General features: G+C 36.5%; 1 protein-coding gene and 1 non-coding gene across 2 annotated transcripts; one reads left to right on the top strand and one right to left on the bottom strand.

Moving 5' to 3' along the window:
- Positions 1-3,277: 3,277 nt before the first annotated feature.
- Positions 3,278-3,383, bottom strand: LOC118435974. Its single transcript, XR_004835090.1, has one exon. It is a non-coding gene; the product is annotated as a U6 spliceosomal RNA (small nuclear RNA).
- A 19,869-nt stretch (positions 3,384-23,252) lies between these two features.
- Positions 23,253-24,637, top strand: LOC118435737. The gene is made up of 3 exons (XM_035852139.1): positions 23,253-23,499; positions 23,590-23,668; positions 23,739-24,637. The coding sequence occupies exons 2-3, from the start codon at positions 23,603-23,605 to the stop codon at positions 24,432-24,434; spliced, it is 762 nt and encodes a 253-aa protein (XP_035708032.1). The 5' UTR covers positions 23,253-23,499; positions 23,590-23,602; the 3' UTR covers positions 24,435-24,637.
- The last annotated feature ends 1,213 nt before the right edge of the window (positions 24,638-25,850 follow it).

Here is a 25,850-nt window from a genome sequence, read left to right as displayed (position 1 = left end):
TTACTTACTTATTGAAATTTTTGGCATAAAATGAAATATATATGCGTACAAAAATAAATATGTGCCCATGGGTGAATACAAGTAATTACTTTCGCACAAAAAGAAGCACTCGTCATATTTATTCCCGTCATATTTCATAACAAGTAACCACAATTATTTAAAAACATGAACTGTAAAAACTGTAAAAACTTGAAGCTTTATTTTCCTTTGACTAAATTCATTCTGGATCGGTATCAGAAAAACCGTGTAATATAAAAAATTATTTAACACAAAAATAAATAAGTCCAGGCTTAACATATGCTACATTTTTACTACGAAGTAAGAAAATATACGCAATATGTATTTACATACGTACATATGTATATAAATTAGTGATTGCGTATTGTTCTTGTCTACTAAATTAAATTTCACGTACTAGAGATTTCAAATATTACTTGTTTCACTGATTTCGGATTTCACTGATTTTCCGACCCTGATGAAATCCAAAACTCATCAAGCAATCTGAAAGTTATAACGCTGATAAAATAAATACCAACGTTGCATGTTTTTGACGTCCAAACTTTATCACCAATTTTTACAACATAAATGCTAATATCCAGATACCAACAAGCAAAAATTTTTCTTACATACCAAAAGTCATAGAATTACTTACTAGTGAAAAACTATAACAATTTGCGAGAGATAATTAACACGACAATTTCTGAAATTCTGATGTACGAAATGTCACAAGTTAAATTCTATGCCGTCCATTGCACTATGGGCCAGGATCACTAAATTGTGGCCATTAAGGCACTATCTCGAATTGATAAAAGACGTATGCCATCGTGTTCTACATAACCAACTTGTTATCCATGCAAAATATAAAGGTCATCGTTAAAGTCATTAAAGAGAAAAAAATTGACAAACTTTTCGTAATACATTACGGATATAGGGCTCGGACATCTTCTAACTGATCCGCCCCGATCCACCCCTATCTGAGCCACTACTTGTACTATTCGGTATCTAATAGTGTCGGGAATATATTCTGCTGCGACCATCAAGCAGAATTTGAACTAGGCCATCCCCAGTTGGATGACTTTAAAATAATTAGTTCGCAGCGCGAGGAGGAATTTCTTCGCTAGGACTTTTCATTTCGTTATTTTTAGCACCTTGTGAGGAACTGCTAGTTTATATTAACCGATATTTGATGAAATTGTCAAACAAAAATTATTCCATACAAATACAAAGACTCCTTCACGGTTTGATTTCCCAAACACTAAGTTTCCACAATGCACACAAAGCTTGGCAAAATGCTCGTCGGTTCGATTTGGCTGATTTTTTTGATATGTTGCAGCCCTGATGGTCCTGAACAATGTTCAAGTTACCCTCAAACCGAAATTCGACCTGCATGACCTTGTTTTAACCCGTCAAAGGTCACCAGGTCAAGTCTCACGTAGCCCCATAAATGCAGGTTACCCCATAAATTGGAAAGGTCTCGGCGGGAGGATTCAGAATATATATACTTTGTGGGGTCTGGGACCACCCCCTGATGATTTAGAGACCGACGAATATTATTGAGTTTTGGTTTTGCAGGTATTTAGCCGTTAACACAGCAGTAGATTGGGAGCTAACATAGCAATTATCGACAAAAACTCAATAACATTCATGGGTCTCTAAATCATCAGGGGGTGGTCCCAGACCTCACAAAGTATATATATTCTGAATCCTCCCGCCGAGACCTTTCCAATTTATGGGGTAACCTGAGACTTGACCTCACTTCAGGCTTAATTGTATTTTTGGCCACAATTTAGGGATCCTGGCCCATAGTGCATTGGCATATGAGCTTTCATCCTAAATTTAGAAGACCAAATTTCGGCCTGACAAAAATTACATCATTCGTACGCTTGCATCCCTTTGTACATATTTACATATACATATGTATGAGAACTTGCGTAACACCAGCTTTAAATATTTGAGCAAACAAACAGTAAGTTTTGTAATAGAAAATTCCATGACTGGATAGCATGAAGATCCACCAAATCCATCGAGCAGTAAATAAGAGCCATTAAATTAATCAAAATGACAACCTCATCTCGCGAGAATGTTGTCCCCTCAACAATTCCAGTTTATTTTTTATAACCTTGGCCCCATGATAAGAAATGTTGAACCATTAGCAAAGTCGGAATATCCTACTTGCGTTACCACAGATGGATGGTTATGCTCACACAAAACGGATAAACGTGATACATATCTTTACGTATTTACTTATTTGCACCGTGCAAATTTGGCGATTCTATGTACATCGTCACCAGTTCTATGTGTGCATAGATTCATATTTGCATAATTATTATATTATTCGGTACATCCGTCCATTCTTAGCATTTTATAGTTTTGCGAAATATTTTAAAAGTACATAAGTATGTATGTAGCTATTTGTGGATGTACATATGTAGATATGTGCGGTGCATAAATCCCTGTTATTACTACGCAGCAACGACATACAATTTACTCATTGGAACGTTTTTAAATATACGTAACTCGAAATTAGTTTTCCGAAGGATAACCGTGGTTCAAGATAAGTTGTGGGTCCGCTTCTCATACGTATATTTGCGTGTGATTCAGCATGTGTGGGGTAGATCCGTAAGTTCGAAGGCGTGGGGGAAGATGAGAATGAAATTTACAATCTAACCATGTACTTATTTACACATGTAAATATGTCAATATCTAATCAATGTATTAGCTTACCTAACATATTGTTCATGAATTGCTGCTTTCTGGGAGGTAAAGTTCACCGGATAAGTATTTTATTAGAGTTTGAAAATTTTTTCATCACTGTAAATATTCCTCGGTAATAAATATTTCCTCCTCTTAAATATCAACTCGATTCAAATACATCAATACATACGTTAGACATTATCGGACAGAAACCGGTCATCCATTACACAGGTATGTCGGGGTTTCGGTTTTTTTTGCAAGCAACAAATTTTTGGAGCAAACTACAAATAACTCCACTAATGCAAAATGCAATTAATGCAAACAACATCAAACGTGGTGGTGGAAAAATTAATTTAATGCATTCAATACATGCCATAAACCCTCATATTTTATCAGATTTTCTAATTTTAGTGTTGAAATAAATAAATAATAATTTTAATTATTCCGAACAATTTTGTCCTTGACAATGGACGAGACAATTTATCTTAAAATAATTAATGCCACCCTATTCAAAATGAAATACGCTTTGCCGTGAAAGTTTTAACAAATTCTGTGTAAATTTTGGCAAATAAAAAGTTTGCAAAAAAATGTGGAACGCTTCACGATTTTGCGTGTCATCCTTGCGCAGGGGCCATGCTAATCTTCTCTGTATCGTTCCAATTTTAGTATATGTCCCCCCGAAGGAGGACAAAGTGAGTTTGACGGATTTTCATATTTATAATAACACTCTTTCACCTCTTCAGTTCCCCCAACCTTATCTTATTTCACATGCAATTTTCACCATTTCCGTACAAACTAACCCATTCAAGTTCAGAAATTTGTATTAATCAAGTCATTATGAGACTAATTATGCATTAAAAGTATCCAAAATTAATAGGGTAAGGGTGAAAATTGGTAATGCGATTGGGATTATTGGATGCAATGAGCAATCAGGGTGACCAAAAACATGCCCCATGTATTTCCAGGTTAGGCGAGTTGTGAGTTTTGGACAGCAGTGCACGGATTTTTCTGGGTGCAGGTTTTCCTGTTGTCCAAATTCTCCTCCCACGTGGGAGCACTCATGGAGCACGTGGAGAGGACAAATGGTCGTTTGCAATAAGTAAAATCCAATTTCTGGGTAACTTGCACCCATGTTATAATTTAACTATGGCGTAAGTTACCAAGGAGTGAAATATAAATCCACCTCTATTTATGTATAAGGGGTTGGATGCTGGTGACGTAGAGTGTGAATATCTTTCCTGTTTTTCATACGTCACGTGATCTGGGGAGAAGGAAGATGCCTCTTTTTCAAACACTAAAACTGCTCCTAAAATAGTAATCTTGATAAGTCTAATTAAATACGATAAGCATGAAAATTTTGGAAAATAACTCATTTACAGTTTACCTACGAATTATTATTTGTGCTATGCTAAAAAATACTGCCTATTTTAAAATATTTTCTCAGGATGCAAAGTAATACATGATGCTTTAAAAACTTGTTGCATGAAGCAGAATCATAAACAAGGCGAACTACAATGTAATTACGATAACTTATCGTCGATAAGTATGCAATTTTAGAGATTGATGAAAAGTAAATTGAAGTTTATGCATATGCGAATTGTTATTTGTGCTTTTTTTAAAAAAAATACTGCCCATTTATACATTTTTGCAGCCTATTATGTACATAAAAGCGATACACGATGCTGCAAAGCAAATGCTAACATGTTCCATGAAACATCATGAAGTTGATGGAACTTCCATCCATGAAATTGCATGTAATAGACATTTATGCACTACTTTTCCTATGTACATATTAATTTGCCCATTTTGTCTTTAAAACATAGAGTGTTATCATTCTTATGAAATCTGAGTATGCATAACTGGATATAATACGGTCCGCCAGCCACTGATGCAGTTTTTTTTAGATAATTGCATGTTGACTAATATTGATTGATTTGATACATAAGTTAATGTGGGTAAATATCCAACCCCTTGTAGTCTTGTAATTCTCAATTAAAAAAGTCCAAAATTCGGAACAACTTGTCCGAATAGTCTGCCACATTGTGCAAATAATTCATAATTACAAGCGCTATAATTAGGACCATGACTGCGATACATGGAAATATCCAGTACAACCAGATTGGGAGGGTCGCATAGAATATCAAACTTAGAAAGATACTCAGAATACCATTCGCCAATCCTAAACCTTGCACAATAAGACAAACAAAGCCAATAAATGATTCTATGCTAAGTAGCACGATTTGCACTTGACGATACTGCGATTCTACCGGATTCCCGCTCATTCTGCCGACCATGACGCTGAAAGGGCTGGCATTCTGTTGAAGTAGAAGATCCAGCGAGCTTGGCAACATTTGAAACGTGCTGATAGAAATGATGACAATGAAGGCGAGAAATCTGCACAGCTCGGCTGGTGCGGTGCAGATTAAATAGAATCGGAAGAGGTGGGCGTAAAGTGAATTGATGTTAAGCATGGATAAAATATGGTAGTATGGATCCAAATGGAAGAAAATGGCGGACAGGGAGATGAAGAAGGGATACGTGGAAAACGCCCAGACAAACAAGGTCATCGTTATCCAGAGATAGTTTCGTTGAGGGGAACACGAGTCGCGATGGTCGTGACCTAAACATTGTAGAAATATTAAATTTATAATCAAATTTATCACAGTTATAGTCGATGATTGGTAACGTGAACGTGAAAACCCGTAAGTTAATTAAAGTCATTTGCAAACTTTTATAAATAAAACGAAGGCTCAATTTGAGAACTTCAAAAATTGTATGATAAATATTATCGTTAATTATTTTCTTAGAAATATGTCGTTGTAAATTTTTTTTTAAATTTTGAACTTTCCGGATTTTAAAATCTTACCAAGCCCTTCGTGAATTTACGGATTTTACAAAGTTCCCAAAGCCTGCGTGAATTGGCTGGTTATGTTTATCATTAATGTGTTTGATGGTCACCTTGATTCTGTAAGTTTGCTTCCATTCTCCTCAACGTATTCCAACCCATCACGAAGTCCTTGCCGTACAAAACGATCCCCACATTTATCGCAAATCCAGCCGTAGCTGTGGAAAGCTGTACCACAAACAAGAATATGTACGCGAGTGGGAGTGGTTTATAAAAATTGAACATTTGCGACAAAAATATGACCCCAACTCCACCCGCAGTGCAGCCTCCCAGACCAATAAAGGTGTGCAAGCACCATAAGTAATACTTGAATCTATGAGTCCGATACTCGAACCTTTTCTTCTTTGGGTGCCATTTGATCGGCGGCGACGTGAAATGCTGCATCCATCGAGAATACTCTTTGAAAGTGAGGAACATCGCGGTTTGATCCATTCTTCAAATTTTTCTCGCTACGAAGTTATGAACCGTTGAGTTTGAAGAGGAATTTACCTATAAATTGGGTTAAGTTTTGGGCGAAAAACCAAATCAACGTTTTCTTTATTTGTCAATATTTCAAATCCAACGCGCAATGTAGAATAAGTCGAAAAAATTAGGGATGCCCCGGGTAGTGTGTCTACCTGGTACCCGGCTACTCGGTACCCGGCTACTCGGTACCCGGCTTGAAATATGCGCCGGGTACCCGGTACCCGGCCGAGTACTCGCCGATATTTAAACAATAATAAACCGTTGTAACGTTAGAAGTAGCTCACCCTGTAATCCAAATTTTGACAATATTTAGCACCAATGGTGCCGCATATGCGGATACAATTGATAGCCAATTTTTGCATAATTTTGCATTAATGGTGCAGAATAAGCGGACAAAAGATGAACATAATCTATATTATAATTTCGAAAAATCCGTCCCGTGAAATTTTCCGTGACATTCCTGCAATCTGATTGGCTGTTGGCATTCCAGGTGACCCAATCAGAGCACTGATACGGTTTCTCAAAATGGTTCTTATTATGGTTCATATTATGATTCTTATTATGGTTCTTATTATGGTTCTTATTATGGTTCCCATTATGGTTCTTATTATGGTTCTTATTATGGTTCTTATTCTGGTTCTTGTTCTGGTTCCTATTCTGGTTCTTATTCTGGTTCTTATTATGGTTCTTATTATGGTTCTTATTATGGTTCTTATTATGGTTATCATTATTATGGTTCCTATTATTCCTTAGCAACGTTAAAAAAATTCCTTAGCAACGTTAAAAAAATTCGTTAGGAACGTAAAAAAAATCCTTAGCAACGTCAAAAAAATTCCTTAGCAACGTAAAAAAAATCCTTAGCAACGTTAAAAAAATTCCTTAGCAACTTTTAAAAAAATCGCTAGCAACGTAAAGAAATTCCTTAGCAACGTCAAAAAAATTCTCTACCAAAAAATTCCCTAGCAACGTTAAAAAAATTTAATATTGTTGTGACCACATTATTCAATTATTTGTGCTCTTATTTAACGCCGTAATCATAATTTTCGTTGAGTCCAGTCAACTGGATAATGCTCTAATTTGATTTTGTTACATTACTGTTAAACAAAATGTAGCCCGTCTTTAAGACGGGCTTATAGGCTAGTTTGCGATAAGTGTGAAATAAGGTCTGGCTAAAAACTGGTACCAAGCAGGGGGAACTGATGCGATTTACACGCATAATACGCGTCAATATTTACTTCACAAAAGCAGGTAAGTTAAAGAAAGATGGATTTCGCAGGAAAATGTGTTCTTTCTTCGCAACAGGTGAAAGTGAAGGCATATCCTGCGTAGCTCGGTCGGATTCGGGATGTTCAAAATTATTGATTTCCTGTTTGTGAGATTTCAACTTACAACTCACAGATTTGTACGAAACTAGCGTCAATCGATCACAAACTTAATTAGTGTGAAATTTACAAATTAATCCGCCAATGCGTAGGTTTGGCGGAGTGGAAATATGGTTTGTCTGCTAATTGGCCGGACTTTTGTAAATTTAATTAATTCGTGGAGGATGGAGGAGATTGTTTTTAATCTGACTTATCAAACGTATTTTTGTACTCGCACCCAACCTGGGTCTGCATGTGACCGTTGAAAACCTTTCTGATCATGACATGATTGACGGTGGTCTAGGTTTGATGAAAAACGAAAACATGCGTTACAGAACACAAAATCGATGTTGCGAGTGGAAGCCATGGGTTGTCAACCCATTCTAGAAGTACTTGCTTTTCGCAGGGACAGGTCTTACACAACGAGAAAATTTTGTTTACATTGTAAAATTGAAACTCACTTCAAAATTACAATTGAAATATTTCTCCGGGCACCCGAAATAAAAACTTGTCTAAATAGTGAATTATGGAAATGGATAATTCAACCAGCCCGTAAATTAATTAAATAAATCACGTCGCGTCTCAAGATGTGATGATAATTTTAATGCTGACATGAAATACAGGCCATTACATGTAAATATTTAATCTATGCCTCATCTCATTAAGAATTTAAGATTTCGTGCAGCCTTGTCAATACTTTATAACGAGAAATTGATAAACAAAACAAACAAAGGTTTCGATTTGAAAATTCGTTGCAAGAGGATGCACGAACGCTCATAAAACCCTACTACCCATATTTCTAAACATTATTTAATGAAATATATTTCAAATTTAGTGAAAATTTAATAAAATGTACGTCCGAAATTTCGTGGAATATTACCACCCCAATGTCACTCAGCATTAATGTATCAACAAATATTGATTTAATCAATGATTTTCCCTGGCTAAAAACGAAATTGAAGATATCCGTTGACTACGCAGACAACGATACGTGTGCCTTTGGAAAACTTAATCTATATAAATACCTTAGTGAAATATTTTTTTAAAGGGTGCTTGCCACGTCATGGAAAATTAACCCCTTTTTTAAATTTATTTTCAAAAACCTTCATTCAAAAACTTATTTCCCAAAATGAGCAAAGTTTTTCTTTTCAGCGAACATCACCATATAAAGCTAGCTAACAGGATGTGCACCATTTTCGTAAAACTGGTCAAGAAATCTAGTGAAGTAAGTAATGTTTCTAAAACCAAAGAAAGGCTGGTATTGGCCTTCACCATTCCGCAAGTATTCGTAATTACTGGAAAGCTATGGTCGATGACAACCGTGATGGTCAACTTTATCGAAATCGTGATTAGCGGTGCATTATATAATTAGTGTAGACATTATCACATTTGTCTTACGATTCCATATCTCATCATATTACGTGCGAGTGCAACTACTGAACTACATATTATCCTCGTCAGGTATGAAATTTATCAAATATGTATGTAAATAGTGGATTTTTGTTTCATTCTTGTCCTTCTATGCATCGATAAATTCTTTGAATGATGCCAAATCGAAGAATTTCCTCACCTATTTGGCATATTTCTTTGACATGATCGAACTTGGTTACTTCAGAGTATCCATCCTACACGGAATCCTTGTGTTGGTTGTCCCTTGTCAGCCCGGACTGTCAAGTTCCATCCTATGCTTGGACAAGAACCTGCAAATCAACGTCGTTTGGAAACCAGTTATTGCAAAATTAGAATGCCTCATCTACATGCAAATCCCTTCTGGGATGGGATACTATATCGTCATCGTTCTCCTGACGGGCGTAACCTTTCTTTGGATTGAATGTGAAACCTTTATAACAAGATAACAGAAGAAAACTGATGACCTAATTGGATACAGGAAGGTACATGTTTTAGAAAAAGTGTTGAATTTTTGCACACGAGATAAGATATTTTTCATGACGGCCCTCCTAGTGCAGCTTCGAAGGTGTATGGGATGAGTCTATGGTGGATAACGGAATGTAAAGGGGATAATAGGAAGAATTATGGACCGTGCCCGTTTAAGTATATGCGAGCGGACGTGAAAGCGCGCGGTGTACGTGCCCAAACCCGCGGTTATTTCTGGCCTTCCAGGAAATCTGACTGTGCAAAATCACAATGTACAAACATGCATTTTGTTTGTGAACAAAGTATTTCTGCGTCGGGTACCTACTTTGCAAAAGGCTGCTTTGTGCAAAGTGAGAGTTACTGCAGCAGTGTATCGAGAGAGTTGCATCGCTACTCCTCGTACTCTACCAAGCACAAACCCCCAACCCTGCATATGCATATCTACATACGTGAGAGTTTGACTTTAATGCAAACTCTCCCTTTCCTCCACATAATATTTATGTACATACCTATGTATGTTTCAAAACAATAACCCATTATGTAACTATGGAATCGAAGTGAATCATGTAATAAAATTTTTGTAGTAAATTTTAACAATTTTTGAAGAATGAAAAGCTTCATTTAGAGGTCAGGTCTGAGCAATGTTTTGAACTACGTGTTCATTTATGATATCGTAAAAAATAGAACGCGTCCAGTAACAAAGATGCTGGCACACATTAAAATTGGTAAAACGTGACTGGAAATTAAATCGGAGCACAAGTCTTTGTGTTAAAAGTCGGTTTATTCCTCGGAGGGTTTCGGGTCCATATAATTAAATAAATGCTTCTCGTTGTAATTATGTGATGTCCCTGAAATACATAATTTGTTGTTAAGTTTACAAAGTTGGACGCAAAATAAGGTAGATTTTACTGCAGAATATGTAGTGCATGTGTTAGAGCGGCATACCCGAGAAATTTGTCTACCTGAAAAAGGTTATTTTTCAATAGGGGACTTGCATCGATGATGGTCGTATTTTTCCATTATTAAGTAGCGCAAGCTACTTAATGCAATCGTATAGTTAGTCTGTCCGTCTGTCTGTCTGTCCGTCCGTCAACACTAAAACTCGAGAACGCATCAAGATAATCAAAATCGGTTTGCGGCATCATACACATGACCCCAGGGGGAGGATCCCGTAAACTTTTGGACCACACCCCCTCGGCGCCAGGGGGTCTGGTCCCAGTGTGATTAGGGCAAAATGACATTTATAGCGCAAATTAATCTATGGATGAAATCCAGTTAAATTAAGTGTATCTAAGGAGGACAACACGCCAAGGTGATAATGACAGATCCTGATGCCCTTTGCATATGTAGTAGTACCCGGTGAGAGAACAAAAAGTGTGCAGGGGTTTGATGCCGTGGCCCCATTTGCGCCCGCCACACCCACTCAAAGGTGCGAAAAACACGAGAATACCGTTTTGGCTCATTGAATAATTCACTAAAAATCCAATTTTGCTCGGATTTTCAAAAAAATTACATATTCTTGACCTAGATAGTTGCTTTATCATATCCAATATCAAACTCAACTTTTTTGAAATATTGATTTTTTCGAAGGCACACCCCTGGTCAGGAAATTTTAGAAAATAGTGAAAAATTCCGAAAAGTTGATTTTGATATTGGATATGATACAGTAACTCTCTGGGTTCAAGAATATATAATTTTTTTTTAATCCGAGCAAAATTGGATTTTTGGCGAAGGTTTTAGTGCGGCTAGTTTAGCATGGGGCGATCCTTGAAAGGGGTGTGGCGGGCGCAAATGGGGCCATGGCATCAAACCCTTTGACACTTTTTGTTCTATCACCTGGTACTACCACATATGCAAAGGGCATCAGGATCTGTCATTATCACCTTGGCGTGGTCTCCTCCTCAGTCTGCTTGTTTTGGCAGCTAAGCACCCTCAGACAGTCTCAACCAAAAAACAACCCTTTTCAGGTCAACATTGAAACCAACGGGTCCTAAATTCTTAGCAAGTTTTAAATCCATTTAACTCGGGGACCCTTTTCCTCACATTTCTAAGAATCAAATTTTTCCACTCCATCGGAATGAACAAACTTTCCAATGTGAACTTCACATGAACCCGTCAAAAACTCTGTCAGTCCTTCTCTCCCACTACGACGATTGTCACCAGCTAATTGCCCGTACACGCTCATCTACACTACTTGGACTCTTTTGTGCAATTGGACCTGTAAAAATAAATAAAGAATTCAGAAATAGTTGACAATGGCTATTTTCAACAAACACGCTATCCTAAATCTCTACGCATTTGTTAACTTGGAAAGCAATTTTAAAGTTTTAAAATGCATCAAACAGAGAGTGGTCAGGAAATAATGCAACCGTTTCTTGTTTATTTACGAGGGAAGAACTTAATTTTTCCTAAAAATTTACTACAGTACAGGGACAATATATTCATCCATTTATTCAAGCGAGTTTAGGATCAATTAAGCAAAACATGAATAATACACGCTAAAAAAATTGAGGAAATTTTACTCTGAAATTGCCACTAACAAAACAATTGAGTAAAAATTACCCAATAAAAGTTAAACTTTATCCAAGTTAGAAAGATTTTTGGTTAAATTTTACTCACTACTTGTGTTAGTGATAATTTCACCCAACTTTATTAACAATGTGAATAAATAGTTGTAAATAAATATTTCATAAATTAATAGCGACTACTTGTTTGCAATTTTGAAATGGAGCTAAAAACTTTTTGAAAGCAAGAAATAACTTTTAACCTTTAACATAATATTTTTTTTAGTATTTTCTACCCACAAAAATTTGGGTCGACTCTGCGAACCATCCCGAGTCGATTGGTGCAGCGGAAGACTTCATAATTTTAAGCCAAACCGACCCAGACGCCGCCGGGAAGAAATTAGTTCTGGACATGGCCCCCACTTTGACCGTGCTCTATGCCCTCTCATTATTTCTCCATTGTTCGGGAATATTTTCAATTTTGGCAACCACCGCGGGTGAGGCGAGGTGGAGGGCGAGGTTTATAAAAGTGACGAATTTTTTCTCTACCCTGCTCTACTGCGGAATAATCTTGGTCATATTGTACAACTTGTGTCCAACAAAGCCCCACTCGGAAGGTTCTGCTACCCCGAAATTAGGAAATATAGGGTTATCCCTATTTACATATTTATATTGTGGAATTGTCCCATATGCAATGGTTTCATGGAACGTGGGATTGCTCAAACGGCTTGAAAATAAAATTCGAGAAAAACAAGAGTCGAATGAAAATATGAAAGTAAATTCGACCCAGGAATTGCTCAAGGTAAAGTTTGAGGATAATCGCGTGGCGAAATAAGTCTCATGATCTTCGATATTCACGTGTATGTAAAATGGACTTGATAAAAATCTTTAATTGGAAGTTTAACTTGTTATATTTTATGGTAGGTAGGTATGAATGTGTGTAATTTTCGATTATTGAGTAATTTTTGATTATTTTCGATAAGTATTCCTTTTAAATTCTGGATAACATACTGTTAAACAAAAATACAACAAATTCTGTAGAGGAATAAAGGATATGTTCGCATGAAGACGATATGTACGAATATAAACAATATAAAAAAGTCGTTAGAGATGCCACAACTATTTCATGTGTTTAGCCCTCTACTCCTTTTAGTTTAGTCGAGACATGAAGCGCAGTGTTTCGGGTGTAACAAGTTACCACCTGCAAGAAATAACTGCAAGAAAGTGGTTTGTTGCAGTTATTTTCACCCGCAAGTAATTCAAGGCGCAAGAAACTACCTCCCGCCACTATTGTTCATATTACATGGTGCTAGATGGCGTGCGTTTCTTTGCACTTTTTCCGTTTTTTTTTCACCTTGCAGTTTCTTGCTTAGTAGGGCTTCCCATGAGATGAGATGAGACGGGCCATCTCATCTCATCTCGAATGCTTATCGAGACAGCCAAACCGAGCTGAGATGAGACGACAGTTGTCTCATCTCATCTCGGTCTCATCTCGACTCATCTCAAATCTCACCGAGATATCTCGATAACCATAAGACATAGCAAATAAAAATACTATAGTCTTTTTTAACCTATAGGTTAACATTTACTTAATGCCATTAAGCTAAATTTAGAGGTAAGGTTAGAGGTAGAAACCAAACTGATTTATGAAAATGTGTCAAACGTAAACATCTTCGATGCCAATTAAGTTAGGTTATATTAATTTTAAACTTGGCGGAAAGTTTATGGCGAAAATTCAAAATAGTTAATAATGACCAATGCTATATTTTGTTTGGGCACTATTAAAGTGACAAGCTTTGAACGATATTCCATCGTAACGTGAGGGGTTTTCAGGAAGACCCCCCGAGATTGACATTCATCGATATAAATACGTTACAATAAACCGCATATCACACGTTCAAATTGTTCACGAGGGACTCGGAACGGGTCAAACTACATAAATATAAATATAAATATTTATAACGATCAAACATAAGTTGGGTTTGCCCAGCAATACATTTTCCAGTACGTAGTGAGATAGAAATAGTAAAATTTGCCCGGAAGTTAAAAACTTTGAAAGATATAAACTCTTAAACCCTACCTACTCGTAAATTCGGCGTGTGTCGTGAAATCTCGGCGAGACCGAGATGAGACGAGATGAGTCGAGATGAGATGAAGGCCGTCTCATCTCATCTCACGTCTCGTCTCAGTTTAACCGAGACGAAATATTCCGTCCCATCTCGTCTCATATCTCGTCTCACCTCAAATCTCATGAGAAGTCTCATCTCATGGGAAGCCCTATTGCTTAGGGTTTATCCGGGTCTCTGGACCGTATCACCCCGGAACAACACGAAAAATGTCAACACGGACCCATTTGAACACGATTTTTTCAACACGGACCCATTATAACACGGCTCCGTCTCAACACGACCCCGTCTCACCACAGCCCCATCTTAACACGTTTTTCTCACTCATCCTTAGTATGTTGTGCATGCTCCCTCAGTATCTACGGGTCCCCTTAATTAATAACTTTAATTCATGCCCGCACCTACCTGACCGTTAATTTTTCCAATCCATTCATACGCGTCATTAAAATGAAAATTTTCGTTAGGTCCCCACATTTTCCTAATATTAACTTGCTATTTAACTTAGCGCATATTTTACCAATCCATTCATACGCGTCATTAAAATAAAAATTTTCCTTAGGTCCCCACATTTTCCTAATATTAACTTGCTATTTAACTTAGCGTATATTTTACCAATCCATTCATACGCGTCATTAAAATGAAAATTTTCCTTAGGTCCCCACATTTTCCTAATATTAACTTGCTATTTAACTTAGCGCATATTTTACCAATCCATTCATACGCGTCATTAAAATGAAAATTTTCCTTAGGTCCCCACATTTTCCTAATATTAACTTGCTATTTAACTTAGCGCATATTTTACCAATCCATTCATACGCGTCATTAAAATAAAATTTTTCGTTAGGTCCCCACATTTTCCTAATATTAACTTGCCATTTAACTTAGCGTATATTTCCCATTCGATCAAAATATGGGGGACCTAATGAGTAACCTGGTTATGCGTGTTAAATAAAGTAAACTTCTATTCATCTGGACCTGTATTTATTGCCGTGAAATACTTACACTCAAGATCTAAACAAGTTTTAAATTCTGCGCGATGGATCTTACGTACGAAACAATATGTCTGTTTGGATAATCCAATACAACTAAAAGTAGGTCTGTAGTTTTTCGTTTAGCAGCCTGTACTTTAACCTAGATGGTTGTGGTTGGCCCCCTGCTTCTAGCCGCACACACTCCCTTGTTGACGAGTCCTCTTCAATTATAAGATGCTGTATAAACTTCCACAAAGTGGGATGGCTAGCCGAAATCATTGATGCAAAACGGCGATGCCACCCTTCCAAGTTGTTATTCGTGCGGTGTTTTCCTCCCATCGTGGCGTCATAGGTATTCCATAATTCTGGAGGGAAGGTTGCTCCATTGGCTACCCACGTGCGGCTGACGTATTGCAACAACTCCTCCATTTCTCCCCCGATCTGAAACTCCGGAAAAGTTGTTGAAAAGTTGTTTTAGGGCGTCAAATGCGTTCCTAACATCGGCCAAGGGAACAAATGCAAGGGCGGGCAAGTGCTTTATGGTCAATTCAAAACTATCGTCGGAGCGGTACCTGCGTCATAGAGCAAACCCAATCATATCTAGAGGCGGAAAACAATCGGGTCCCCGGAATTAATTACGGGGTCAAACTCGGTTACTACAATAGATTGGGTCCCCGGAATTAATTACGGGGTGAAACACGGTTGCATGAACATACCTCTCAGAAATCGTTCGCAGAGATTGAACCTTTCTCCATAGACATTGTTGGAAATGGAAATAGCAACCGCGAATTTGACTGTTGGGCAGTACGTCTCTAATTGCATTAATAGCAGCAGCTTCGAAGTCCACCATAACCGATCCCGGTCGAATGGTCGGGATCGGTTATCATACGCTAAGTTAAATAGCAAGTTAATATTAGGAAAATGTGGGGACCTAACGAAAAATTTTATTTTAATGACGCGTATGAATGGATTGGTAAAATTAACGGTCAGGTATATGCGACATATATGTAAGTTACTAAATACCCGGTGGGTAACCTAATTTTACTCGAAGGGGAAATCTACCCATGGGTAATCTGTTAATCATTAGGTCCCCTTATTTTACTCGAAGGGGAAATCTACCCATGGGTAATCTGTTAATCATTAGGTCCCCCTTATTTTACTCGAAGGGGACATTTCCCGGTAGGTAATATGCCAATAGATCGTCTCGCGGGTAAAAGACGCTGTCACATTATCTTCATTGTACGTTTCGAGGCCCTGAAAAGGGCCGTTGGGTTTCCAGCCTACTTGCCCACTTATTTCCTCTTCGATGGCCTGCCCGGCCACCTTGAGGAAAAGTGGGTCTTATGGTGGGCATCGTACTTGTCCTTCCGGCCGAACTCCTTACTGCATATACTGCAGCGAAAGGTTTCGTGGCCGGTCAAAGCACGATGGTAGGATCTTACATGCTTAGATCTGGCCGAGGTACTCCTAAAGAGCCTCGGACAGAAATAGCATTTTACCTTGGAACCCATTCTGAACTGATTCGGAGGGAATACTGCTTTAATTGTGCAGTGCCCGGTGTCACCGTAGAAACTATCGGGGCCAAACCGTGTTTTATTTTGCAATAGTTTTATGTACCTATTTTTTAATTATATAAATAAAACAAGAGAGGAATAATTGAGAACGATTTTATCTTTCATTTTGTGCATTTAGTTTTTCTAAAATTACATTGGTTTGCTATAATTTTATGGTAACAAAAAATTTTATGTTATGCTAAAAATTCTGGGGACCCAATACTTATTAATTTGGTAAGGTAATATTATGGGGACCTGCTTAGATTATGAGATCGTTTGGAATCTTGGGTGCATTCATGCACCACAATTGCTACAGTGTTGAAATGGTGTCGTGTCATAATGGTATCGTGTTATAATGGGGCTGTGATGAGACGGGACCGTGTTATAATGGGGCTGTGTTCAAAAAATCGTGTTCAAACGGCTCGTGTTATAACGGGGTGGAATCCTCTGGACAGCCTATCCCTTACAATACATGCTAAAGCCACTTTTGAAATTAGCCTGATTTTTTCTTATAGAAAATCGAAAAATAAGACATTTTTGTTCTTTCATATTTTTTCGAAAAAGTGATCCCGTGACTGGTTAAAAACATTGAAATATTGCATTTTTACATGCATGTATGTATATGTAAACCCGGATAAACCCTCGACTGTGTGAGCACATGGGTTGCATGGGTCCAAGTCAACTTGAACAAAATCGGTGGATTTTTGCCTAATTGGCCAAGTTTTGAACTAAAAATTTCTTGTATTTTGAGTGATACATTTTGCAAAAGAATCTGGAAGGAAAAAGCCTGCCACTCGAATAATTCATTTACTATGTAGTAGTGAGTGAATTCTTCGTAAAATTTTACATGTGGGGATGATCTATAACAAGTCGGACATATAAGTAAGTAAAATCAAAATATTAATTGTCACGACTTATGTAAATTTTGTCAGATATTTCGCTTGCATTTAATCAATTATTGTATAATCTAGGTAAATACGAAAGGTTGTGTATGAAATTTGTGTAGATACGTAATAGAATTAAAAAAAATATACTTGTTGGCAAACTATCTACCCTTTATAAATTAATTTGAAACGTGATTACTCAAAATACTAACTGCATAGATGCCCGTCAATCACGAAAATTGAGAGTGCTAACAATTAATGGATACTTGTTGAAATGAGATTTACCCCCAGATAATTCATTTTTTACTCCTAAATATACGTAACAGGGATCATCTTATTAAATATAAGATGGAAATGTCTGTCCACAACGGAAGTGAAAAATACGGAAGTGACAAATAAAACAGTCACAATTGACCCGGTGAGCTTGGAGGGTTCAAAATCTCTAAATTTGTCCCTCACAACTGGAATTCTGCCTAAATATCTCTGTCTCACCTTATTCTATCTCGATTCTACCTAAGGTTCCCGTATTTATTAGAAATTTCATATATTTCGGTGCCGTCGAATTTCTTTCGCTTTCCCAAATCAAATAGGATGCATGTTGGTTAATAATTTCTTTACCTTAATAAAATGGGCGACGGGATGGGTAATTTTTTGAAAGAAATGCCAACTCTGTGTCTATGGCATGACCAGACTCTCCAATATGAACGGTTTTATCACAATTCACCACATTCGCTTCTACCTGCCCGCGGTATTTAATTCCTGTATTGTTCCCTTCGCTAAAATTGAAATCTCTCAGATAGCACCGGGTTGAATAAATTTATCACCTTACTAATTTCAACCTCCACACGAGTACATGTGACTGACGGATTCGTTCGTATGTGTACATACATTACTGACAAATATTTACTTATTAGGAACTAAAATCTATAATACAATTTCGGTTAAAAGTAATATTACAAAGACGATTGAAAAATTGAAAAAAAACTGTGAAAACTATACTATTTCAAAAGGTTCATAAATGTAGTTGTACGAATAAATTTTAAATAAGCAATCGGCCCGAATTTCATGTCGACCAATGGTACCAGTGTTGGTACAAAGCATAAGAAAAGTTATTTAAACCGGACAGTAAATATTAAAGGAAACGAGTATAAAAAAATATAAATAAATAAAATAAAATTTCAAATCATGTTTAAATATAACGAACCAATTTATACATTTACAAATTTACTAGGTGCCAATGTTTTTAAAAAAATCTCGACCATTAAATAACACTGAAAATTGTGCAGACATACATAATTCAGGTAAAAAATACTGGGCCAAATTTATCTAGTTGGACAATTCATTTCCTTTTATTGCAAAATGACGAATGACTTCTCGCTTCCCCTTTTGATTTGCATCTTTTGCCACAATTCGGGCATTCGAAACACTGAAAAAATATCAAAATATCCAATAAGTTCGACACGGAATAAAAGACGCTTACAATGCGATGGTGTGAAGTGCAACTCTCAGACTTGGTTCAAATTTTGGAAATAAGCAGTCCAGGTCAAAAAAATGATCGTTTCTTCCGGCAGTTTGTGCGATGGTTGGGATTTGTCAAAATATTTGAGGTCAAAGTTGAAAAAATGGGCGAGTTTTTTCAGGCGGAGAAAGAAAACTCCACTTCCATTCTCTTCCGCTCGCATCAATTTTACTCAGGCTTCCCACTCACACAAAAACATTCATACGCAGTGATGTGAAATAAAATATAACCAGAATAAAATATTAATTACGGCTTAAATAAGAAATAATACATCTCGTACATGTTGAATTTAATTAATTAACATTCTCTTCCTCCCGCATTAATTTTGACTCCGAAAAGTGATACACTTCATCAACTATAAATATAGTTTAGTATAAGAAAACATTAATTATTCATAGCACATGTGACCATATGATTATTGTCATAAAAGTCCTCAAAACAATAAGATAAACAGCACCAGCTACATCTAATGAATGAGGCATTACCACAATTCAGGATGCAACTAAAATTTCTGTCTCTAAAGCAAACTTCGCTTACATTTTGAAACTCGGGTTTTTCGGCATCACCGCACAACCCGCTCGAATACCAACAATACCGAATCATTGAGACAAATATAGGAGCACTTAAAATATAATGAGCTAATGAATGCAATTTTAAAATACCGTTACGCAAGTTTAAAGGTGAGGTTTTCCCTTTTTCTTGTAAAGCTTTATGGAAGTAAAATTTTTTCACGCGGAATTTAAATTGACGATGAAAATAGGTGTCCAATGGTTGGCACAGATCCGTACAGCTTTCCGGAATAAATTTTACATTAAAGTCAAATGTTTCTTGCTCTTCATATCTGTCTTCGTAAAGTTGCATATTAGTTTGTCCCGTCCAATTATCCAATAAATATAGTACTTGATTGTACTCCGCACAGGGGGTGATAATTTCATCGAGAAAATCTTCAACTAATTTTTTACTCAACTTCCCGGATTTGCTTGCAACTACAACAATATTTGGTGCATGAAAAAGGTTTTTTTGCACATTTGGGCCAAATGATCCGCCAGGTTCCTATTCATTCCATTTATTAATTACTACAAAATTTTTGGTAGGAAATTGTATATTAAATACACATATGTAATTACCTGTAAGCAAATAAATACTTTAGGTAAGATTGATCCATCATACCCGATTGTATACTGCACGGTATCCGAATGTGTGGCTTTATTTTTCGGGGAGAAAGCTGTTCCAAAAGTAGACCTTTCCCCTTTCCAAGTCAAAGTTCGATTCGAGATCATTTCGTACTTAAACCCTGTCTGGTCTATATTCCATACATTTGATGGTTCGTAAGCTGAAATAATTTGCCTTATTTCGTCACGAAATTTAGTGGTGTTTTCTAAAATATTTTGCACGTTCTTATAGTGCATTCGTTTGACTAATTTTTGAATTTTTCTGGAAGATATTTTGTTTCTTCTTTTGAAAATTGTTATCCAAGTATCACAGGCTTTGAAATTGAAATCTGGATATACTCTAGCCTTGAGTAAAGCCCATCTTCGGATGTCATTCGTTTGAATTGGTAAAAACATCTCCCTAGATTCCCTAAATTCTTGCATCACATACTCTTCAATGTCTCTCATGATTATAAACTTTGTTCCACCTAACGCAAATAGAGTAAAAATTTAGAGAATTTTTAGAGTGAAAAATCTGTATTTGCATTTTATACGAATATAATAAAGTTACCCTGCGCAATTTGCTTTCTCCATCGGTTTATGTAACTTCTATGCTTGACCTTCCTAAATTTGGTCTTAAAGCTCGAATATTTCCATTTTTTATTTGAATCGAACGCATTTATTGCATTAACCTTGTAATCCATAGGAATCTCGTCTTGCACAATATCATTTCCATGCTCGTCTGCATATTGTTCAGAACTTTGAATTCTGCTTTCATCTATTTTGAATTATTTGCATCGGATTAATACCATAATAAAAAATAATAGTAAGCCCAAAGTTATGCTTCCACACTACCTTCGGTAAATTCTTCCTCTTCAACAAATACATAGTCGTGAACAATTTCAGACAATTTATCCAATAAAATTTCGGCAATTTCAAATTCCTCCTCCCACGGGTCTTTTTCTTCGTTTTCAACTGAATTGGATATCAAAATTATCAAAGCTTTGGAAATGGAAAGTAAGTTAAGTTTTTCCATGTTTATTTGCCGTTGAGGAATTTATAAATTAATGTTTTAAATAATAAAAATAAACAAAACTCTCACTTATTCGAGGTTATACATCTGAGAAATTTCAATTTAAATTTGAAAAACTGAAATTGTAAGTTGTTTCAAATTTGTTAAAAGTAAATTTTGTAAGTAGTTGGGCATGAATGGATGACGGCTCAGTAGCGTACCAACAACGGTGTTAAAAAATGATAAAATGAAAATATGTAGAAATATTTTCATGGTAAAATGAAAATAGTTGGAAAATGTATGAAGAGACGCAAGCTTGACGTGAATACGCCCAATCGGAAAGTGACAGGTGGCCCACTTTGACCCTGTGGAATTCTGTAGTAACTCATGATATCCAAAATCGGTGAAAGGCGGTTCTAGGGCTAACAAGTCTACGTATTGTTACCCAGCCACACCCACTCTCGGATGTTGCTTTCCATCGAAAAACTTGTCAAGAAGATGGCAAAAACGGCTGTTTGGGTACATTTGCCAACTGCAATATTTTCATTTTTTAACGGAACTAAGCAGCCCCAGATAAATATGAATTTTTTCCGTTTTTACTAGTTTAAGGTAATTTTCAATGATTTCGCAACAATTTTGCGCGATTTTTTAAAATTTGAAATTTCAATACCAAAATAAGTCCAGAAATATGAAATTTTTTATGGAATTTCAAAAAACGCTCGAAAACTATTGTAGACAAAAAATTTAGTAAACTTTTGGCGAAAACCGTTTTAAAAAATATTGACCCGCCTTTGCGCCAAAAATCGCAGACTGTGCGATTTTTCCACCTTTGACCTCCTCCCACTCCTCGAGGGGGAATAGTCGAAATGCAAACATGGTATCGTTTATTATAAATGGATATTAATGAAACTGGATGTTGATACATAAGTGATTCATCACAATTGATCAAGTCCAGGTAATCTAAATGTTGACGCACTCATTGAGCAGTTCGTTTACGATGTAAATATGTAATAAATATGTCAATATGTGCCTCATTTTGCATAACACGAACGAAGATAATATACACCAAGTGTCAATTGCTCTGTTGTGAAGGATAAAAATGAATAATTTATCAAGTATTCTAACTAATCGATGGCAAGCCCAGTGAGTCAATTTTTTACTGATCAGGTGACGAGGGCACAATTTTTTGTTTTTTTTTTGGCCGGATGCCGTCATAATTCTTGAATTTAGAGGTAAATTTAATATATAGTAAAAAAAGTAACACAAATTAGTGTTAAAATTATTACCAAAAAGTGTTACTTTATTACTAGATCTATACCAACATGGTGTAAATTTTTACTTCCGTCACGGTAGAGCCATATATCTACTCCGCTTGTTTTTTTTATTACCAGGTTGCTAAGAGTGTATCTCACAGCAGTATAAATACTTGTGCTCAACAAGATAACAATGTCTGACAGGGTTAAAAATCTTGTTATACTAATAATGTTCATTCAATGAGGTGGAAATAAATATATTTTGGATAAATGTGGAAGATAAGGTGGGACAATGACCCTTTCCTAAAATGACTTCAAACTCGACATTGATATTGGAAATGGGAAACAATGACCCATTTTCATGTCAGGGTTTCTGCTGTTAAATAAAACCGGCACGAAATTAGGCATAAAACTGTTTTTTGACGTTTAATAACACCCACCAAAAATCCCGAAAAGTGCACGAAAGTGAATGAAAATTAAGAAAAAAATCATTTTAGTCCAAATAATACTTCAATTTTTGTTAATATTTGATTCGCTCAGAAACTTTTGTGCTATTTTATGCTGTTTTCATGGTTTTGCTACCATTTCTAGAAATTGAAGACTAATTTCGGGAATTTTAGGTATAAATAGGTTTCATTCAGAACCTTAATTATTTTAAAAGTGGTGCTGGAAGGTATAAAATCGCAGCAGTTTTGGATGGCTGAATCATAAATACTTCAATTTCTTGAAAATATGACTAAATTTCATAAATAAACTAAATTGCATACATTAAGTTTCATTAATTTCTTAAATTTCATTTCATATATTTTTACGGATTTTTACGGTGCATTAATTCACTCTGCATGCATACAAATAATTTTGTTCGCATTGAAAGAAACCCTTGGAAAAAACCTCTATTTTTAGGCTTTTATTTTTACCGCATGGGTAAATTCCACTTGAACCCTTTTACAGAGAGGAAACCCAAAACGGAATATTCATTTCTTCATTTCTTAATTATTAGACATTTGTTAATTTAGAACTCACAAAACTTTTCTGCTAAGCTATTTTTCAACCCTTTTCGGACAACACGAAACTTTTTGGTCTGATTTTTCTGCCTGGAACATTTACCTGGTCAGTGCACCTACTGAGTTGGTTCTGTTAAAAAGATAGGTTGCAAAAACCTAATGAAAACAGGGAAGAAAGCAAATAACCTGCCGCATTTTCTTTCATCCGTAATTCCCACTAATGTAAGAGATTTTCAAATTTCGAATAACAATTAATAACAATTAATTTTGCATTTCACCTGACTTATTACTCTTTTTTGTATTTTCTAAAAGTTAGAAATCCACAATGATGTCAACTATGACGAGAAATCTGGACATTGAAACTTCCACGTTTCCCCCATTATTTCCGGAGGTTCGAATTATACTTTTTTACAATTACTACATACCACTAAAAAAGGTAGGTTAAAAAGAAGTATTTGCAGATCATCGAAAGAATCATGTCCTTTCTCCCAACCGTGGATCTTCTCACCTGCTCCACGGTCAATGCCACGTGGGAGGGCGAAGCTCGAAAACATGTCCGCGTCAGGATCTCCATTAGACTAACTGGATACGCCGGATATCCCAAATTTGAAGAGTACGTCACACTAATGAGCGTCCGAGGTAATTATCACGAACGGCTCCACACATGCTACAGATATTTCGAGGAATTTCAACAGTTTCTATCTAAACTTGACAAATTAGCTTCAAATTCTCGAGGAAAAATCAAGCATTTATTTCTCCCCTTCATTATGCAGGGGGGTCCTGAGTTTCGCCGCTTTTTCGAAATTTTACACCTATTCGGGCATAATTTATCCGCTCTAGAATTAAGTCTGTGTCATCATTATCATTACACTGATACTCTGGTAACCACCACTATTGCCGATATGTCGCCTTTCTTAACAGGCTTAAGTAGCCGACCTCCTCTGCCATCGATTACTAAATTGTCGATATGTTCATGGAGTGTTGCAAAGAACGCGACTGGGTTAACTGTTGCAAAACTTGGTCCACTTTTCCCCAACGTTTCCACTCTCGAGTATTTTGACCCCGACAGGAACGCCATTGAGATGCAGCTTATTGCAAACCCGTTTCCTCGACTAAGCGCGTTAAGAATTATGGATATAGAGTATACAGCTCCTTAGGAAGATATTGGCCACTTAATACCCACCTTCCGGCCGGTCTGGTCAATTACCAAATTTGAGTTTAACGTCACACACGACGCAGGACGTTTTGGTATAAGTTTGCTCCGAACATTTGCCCCCACATTGGAACACGTATGTATCAATAAGATGCATATTCGACTGATATCCGACTACAAGTCTGTCTTTATTCCAGTCATGCCGAGATTAAGGGGTTTTAGGATAGCTATATATGGAGCAAGTGAATCTACGGGTTGCAAGTATATGCTCCCACAACTGCAGTTTAAAACTGAAAATGTAGCCAAGTGTGTGAAGATTGTTTACGCAAAGCAATTCCCAGTTTTGCACGGGATCAGGGTAGGGCTTTATGAAAAAGTCAGAACACAAGAAGACAGGGAAACGCATTTTGAAACCATTGCCAATTTTCTGTATGGGTCGTTCCTCTCAGGAGAAAATGGCGATGTTTGTGAGACCCTGGGCGAGATTGATGTTCCAATTCCAACCGGAGATAGGTTCAAGTTGCGTGGCGAGAGGGTCTGGTCGGGCTTAAGATGTGGGTTTGGGGGAGCCACCTGTACTTGTTGGGAATGGGAAGATTCGGCGAAATTTTTGGACCGAATTGCAACTACTTTTCCAAACGTCCGGTACTCATTTGGTATTGATGAAATGAGGAGAAAGATGAGACACTTTGAGGTTCAAAAGTGGATTGAGAGTGGGATAAAGTTGGGTGTATTGGAGACATCTGGGGATATTGGGAGGAGCGATGAAAGAAATGTTGAAATTGAGGGGATGAAGGTACGATTAGTGGAAAGTGAGGAAGCAGCTTGTGTGACTTAAGGTGGCATGATTTTATCAAGATTGGTTGAGTCGTGTGTGTTTGGAGAGAAGGAGTTTTATAAATCTGGGATTAAACTACAACACTCTAAAAAAATTGAGCAAAATATACTCGATTTTGAGTGAAATTGCCACCAAGACAACTATTGAGTAAAAGTTACACAATAAAAGTTAAAATTTATCCAACGTTGAAAGATTTTTGCCAAAACTTGAGTAAATTTTAACTTTGGCGGGGTAAATTTTACTCAATAGTTGTCTTGGTGGCAATTTTACTCAACTTTTTGTGCATTGAATGAATTGTACGTAAATAATTTTGCAAGGACTGAAATCTGGACAACATTTTGATACTAAAATGTTTCTGATATAAAAAAAATAATCGAAATAAAATTTCCTGGTTGGATTACATTAGTTCAAATATGTGTAGAATTCAAATAAATGTAAATAAAGTGCGGCAAAGCACGATGCATAAGTAGCGCAATAATGCTGAGAATGCTGAGAATGCTGAGAATTAATTTGCGCTATAAAGCTCAAATTAATTTAGTTAATTAACTAAAGTAATTAAGTAATTAATTAAGTAATTGGTTG

This window comes from Folsomia candida, unplaced genomic scaffold, assembly GCF_002217175.1.
Source record: "Folsomia candida strain VU population unplaced genomic scaffold, ASM221717v1 Fcan01_Sc005, whole genome shotgun sequence".
In the NCBI taxonomy this organism is placed as follows: Eukaryota; Metazoa; Arthropoda; class Collembola; order Entomobryomorpha; family Isotomidae; genus Folsomia; species Folsomia candida.
The sequence above is the reverse complement of the archived record's forward strand: the minus strand, read 5'-3'. Positions and strand labels throughout refer to the sequence as shown.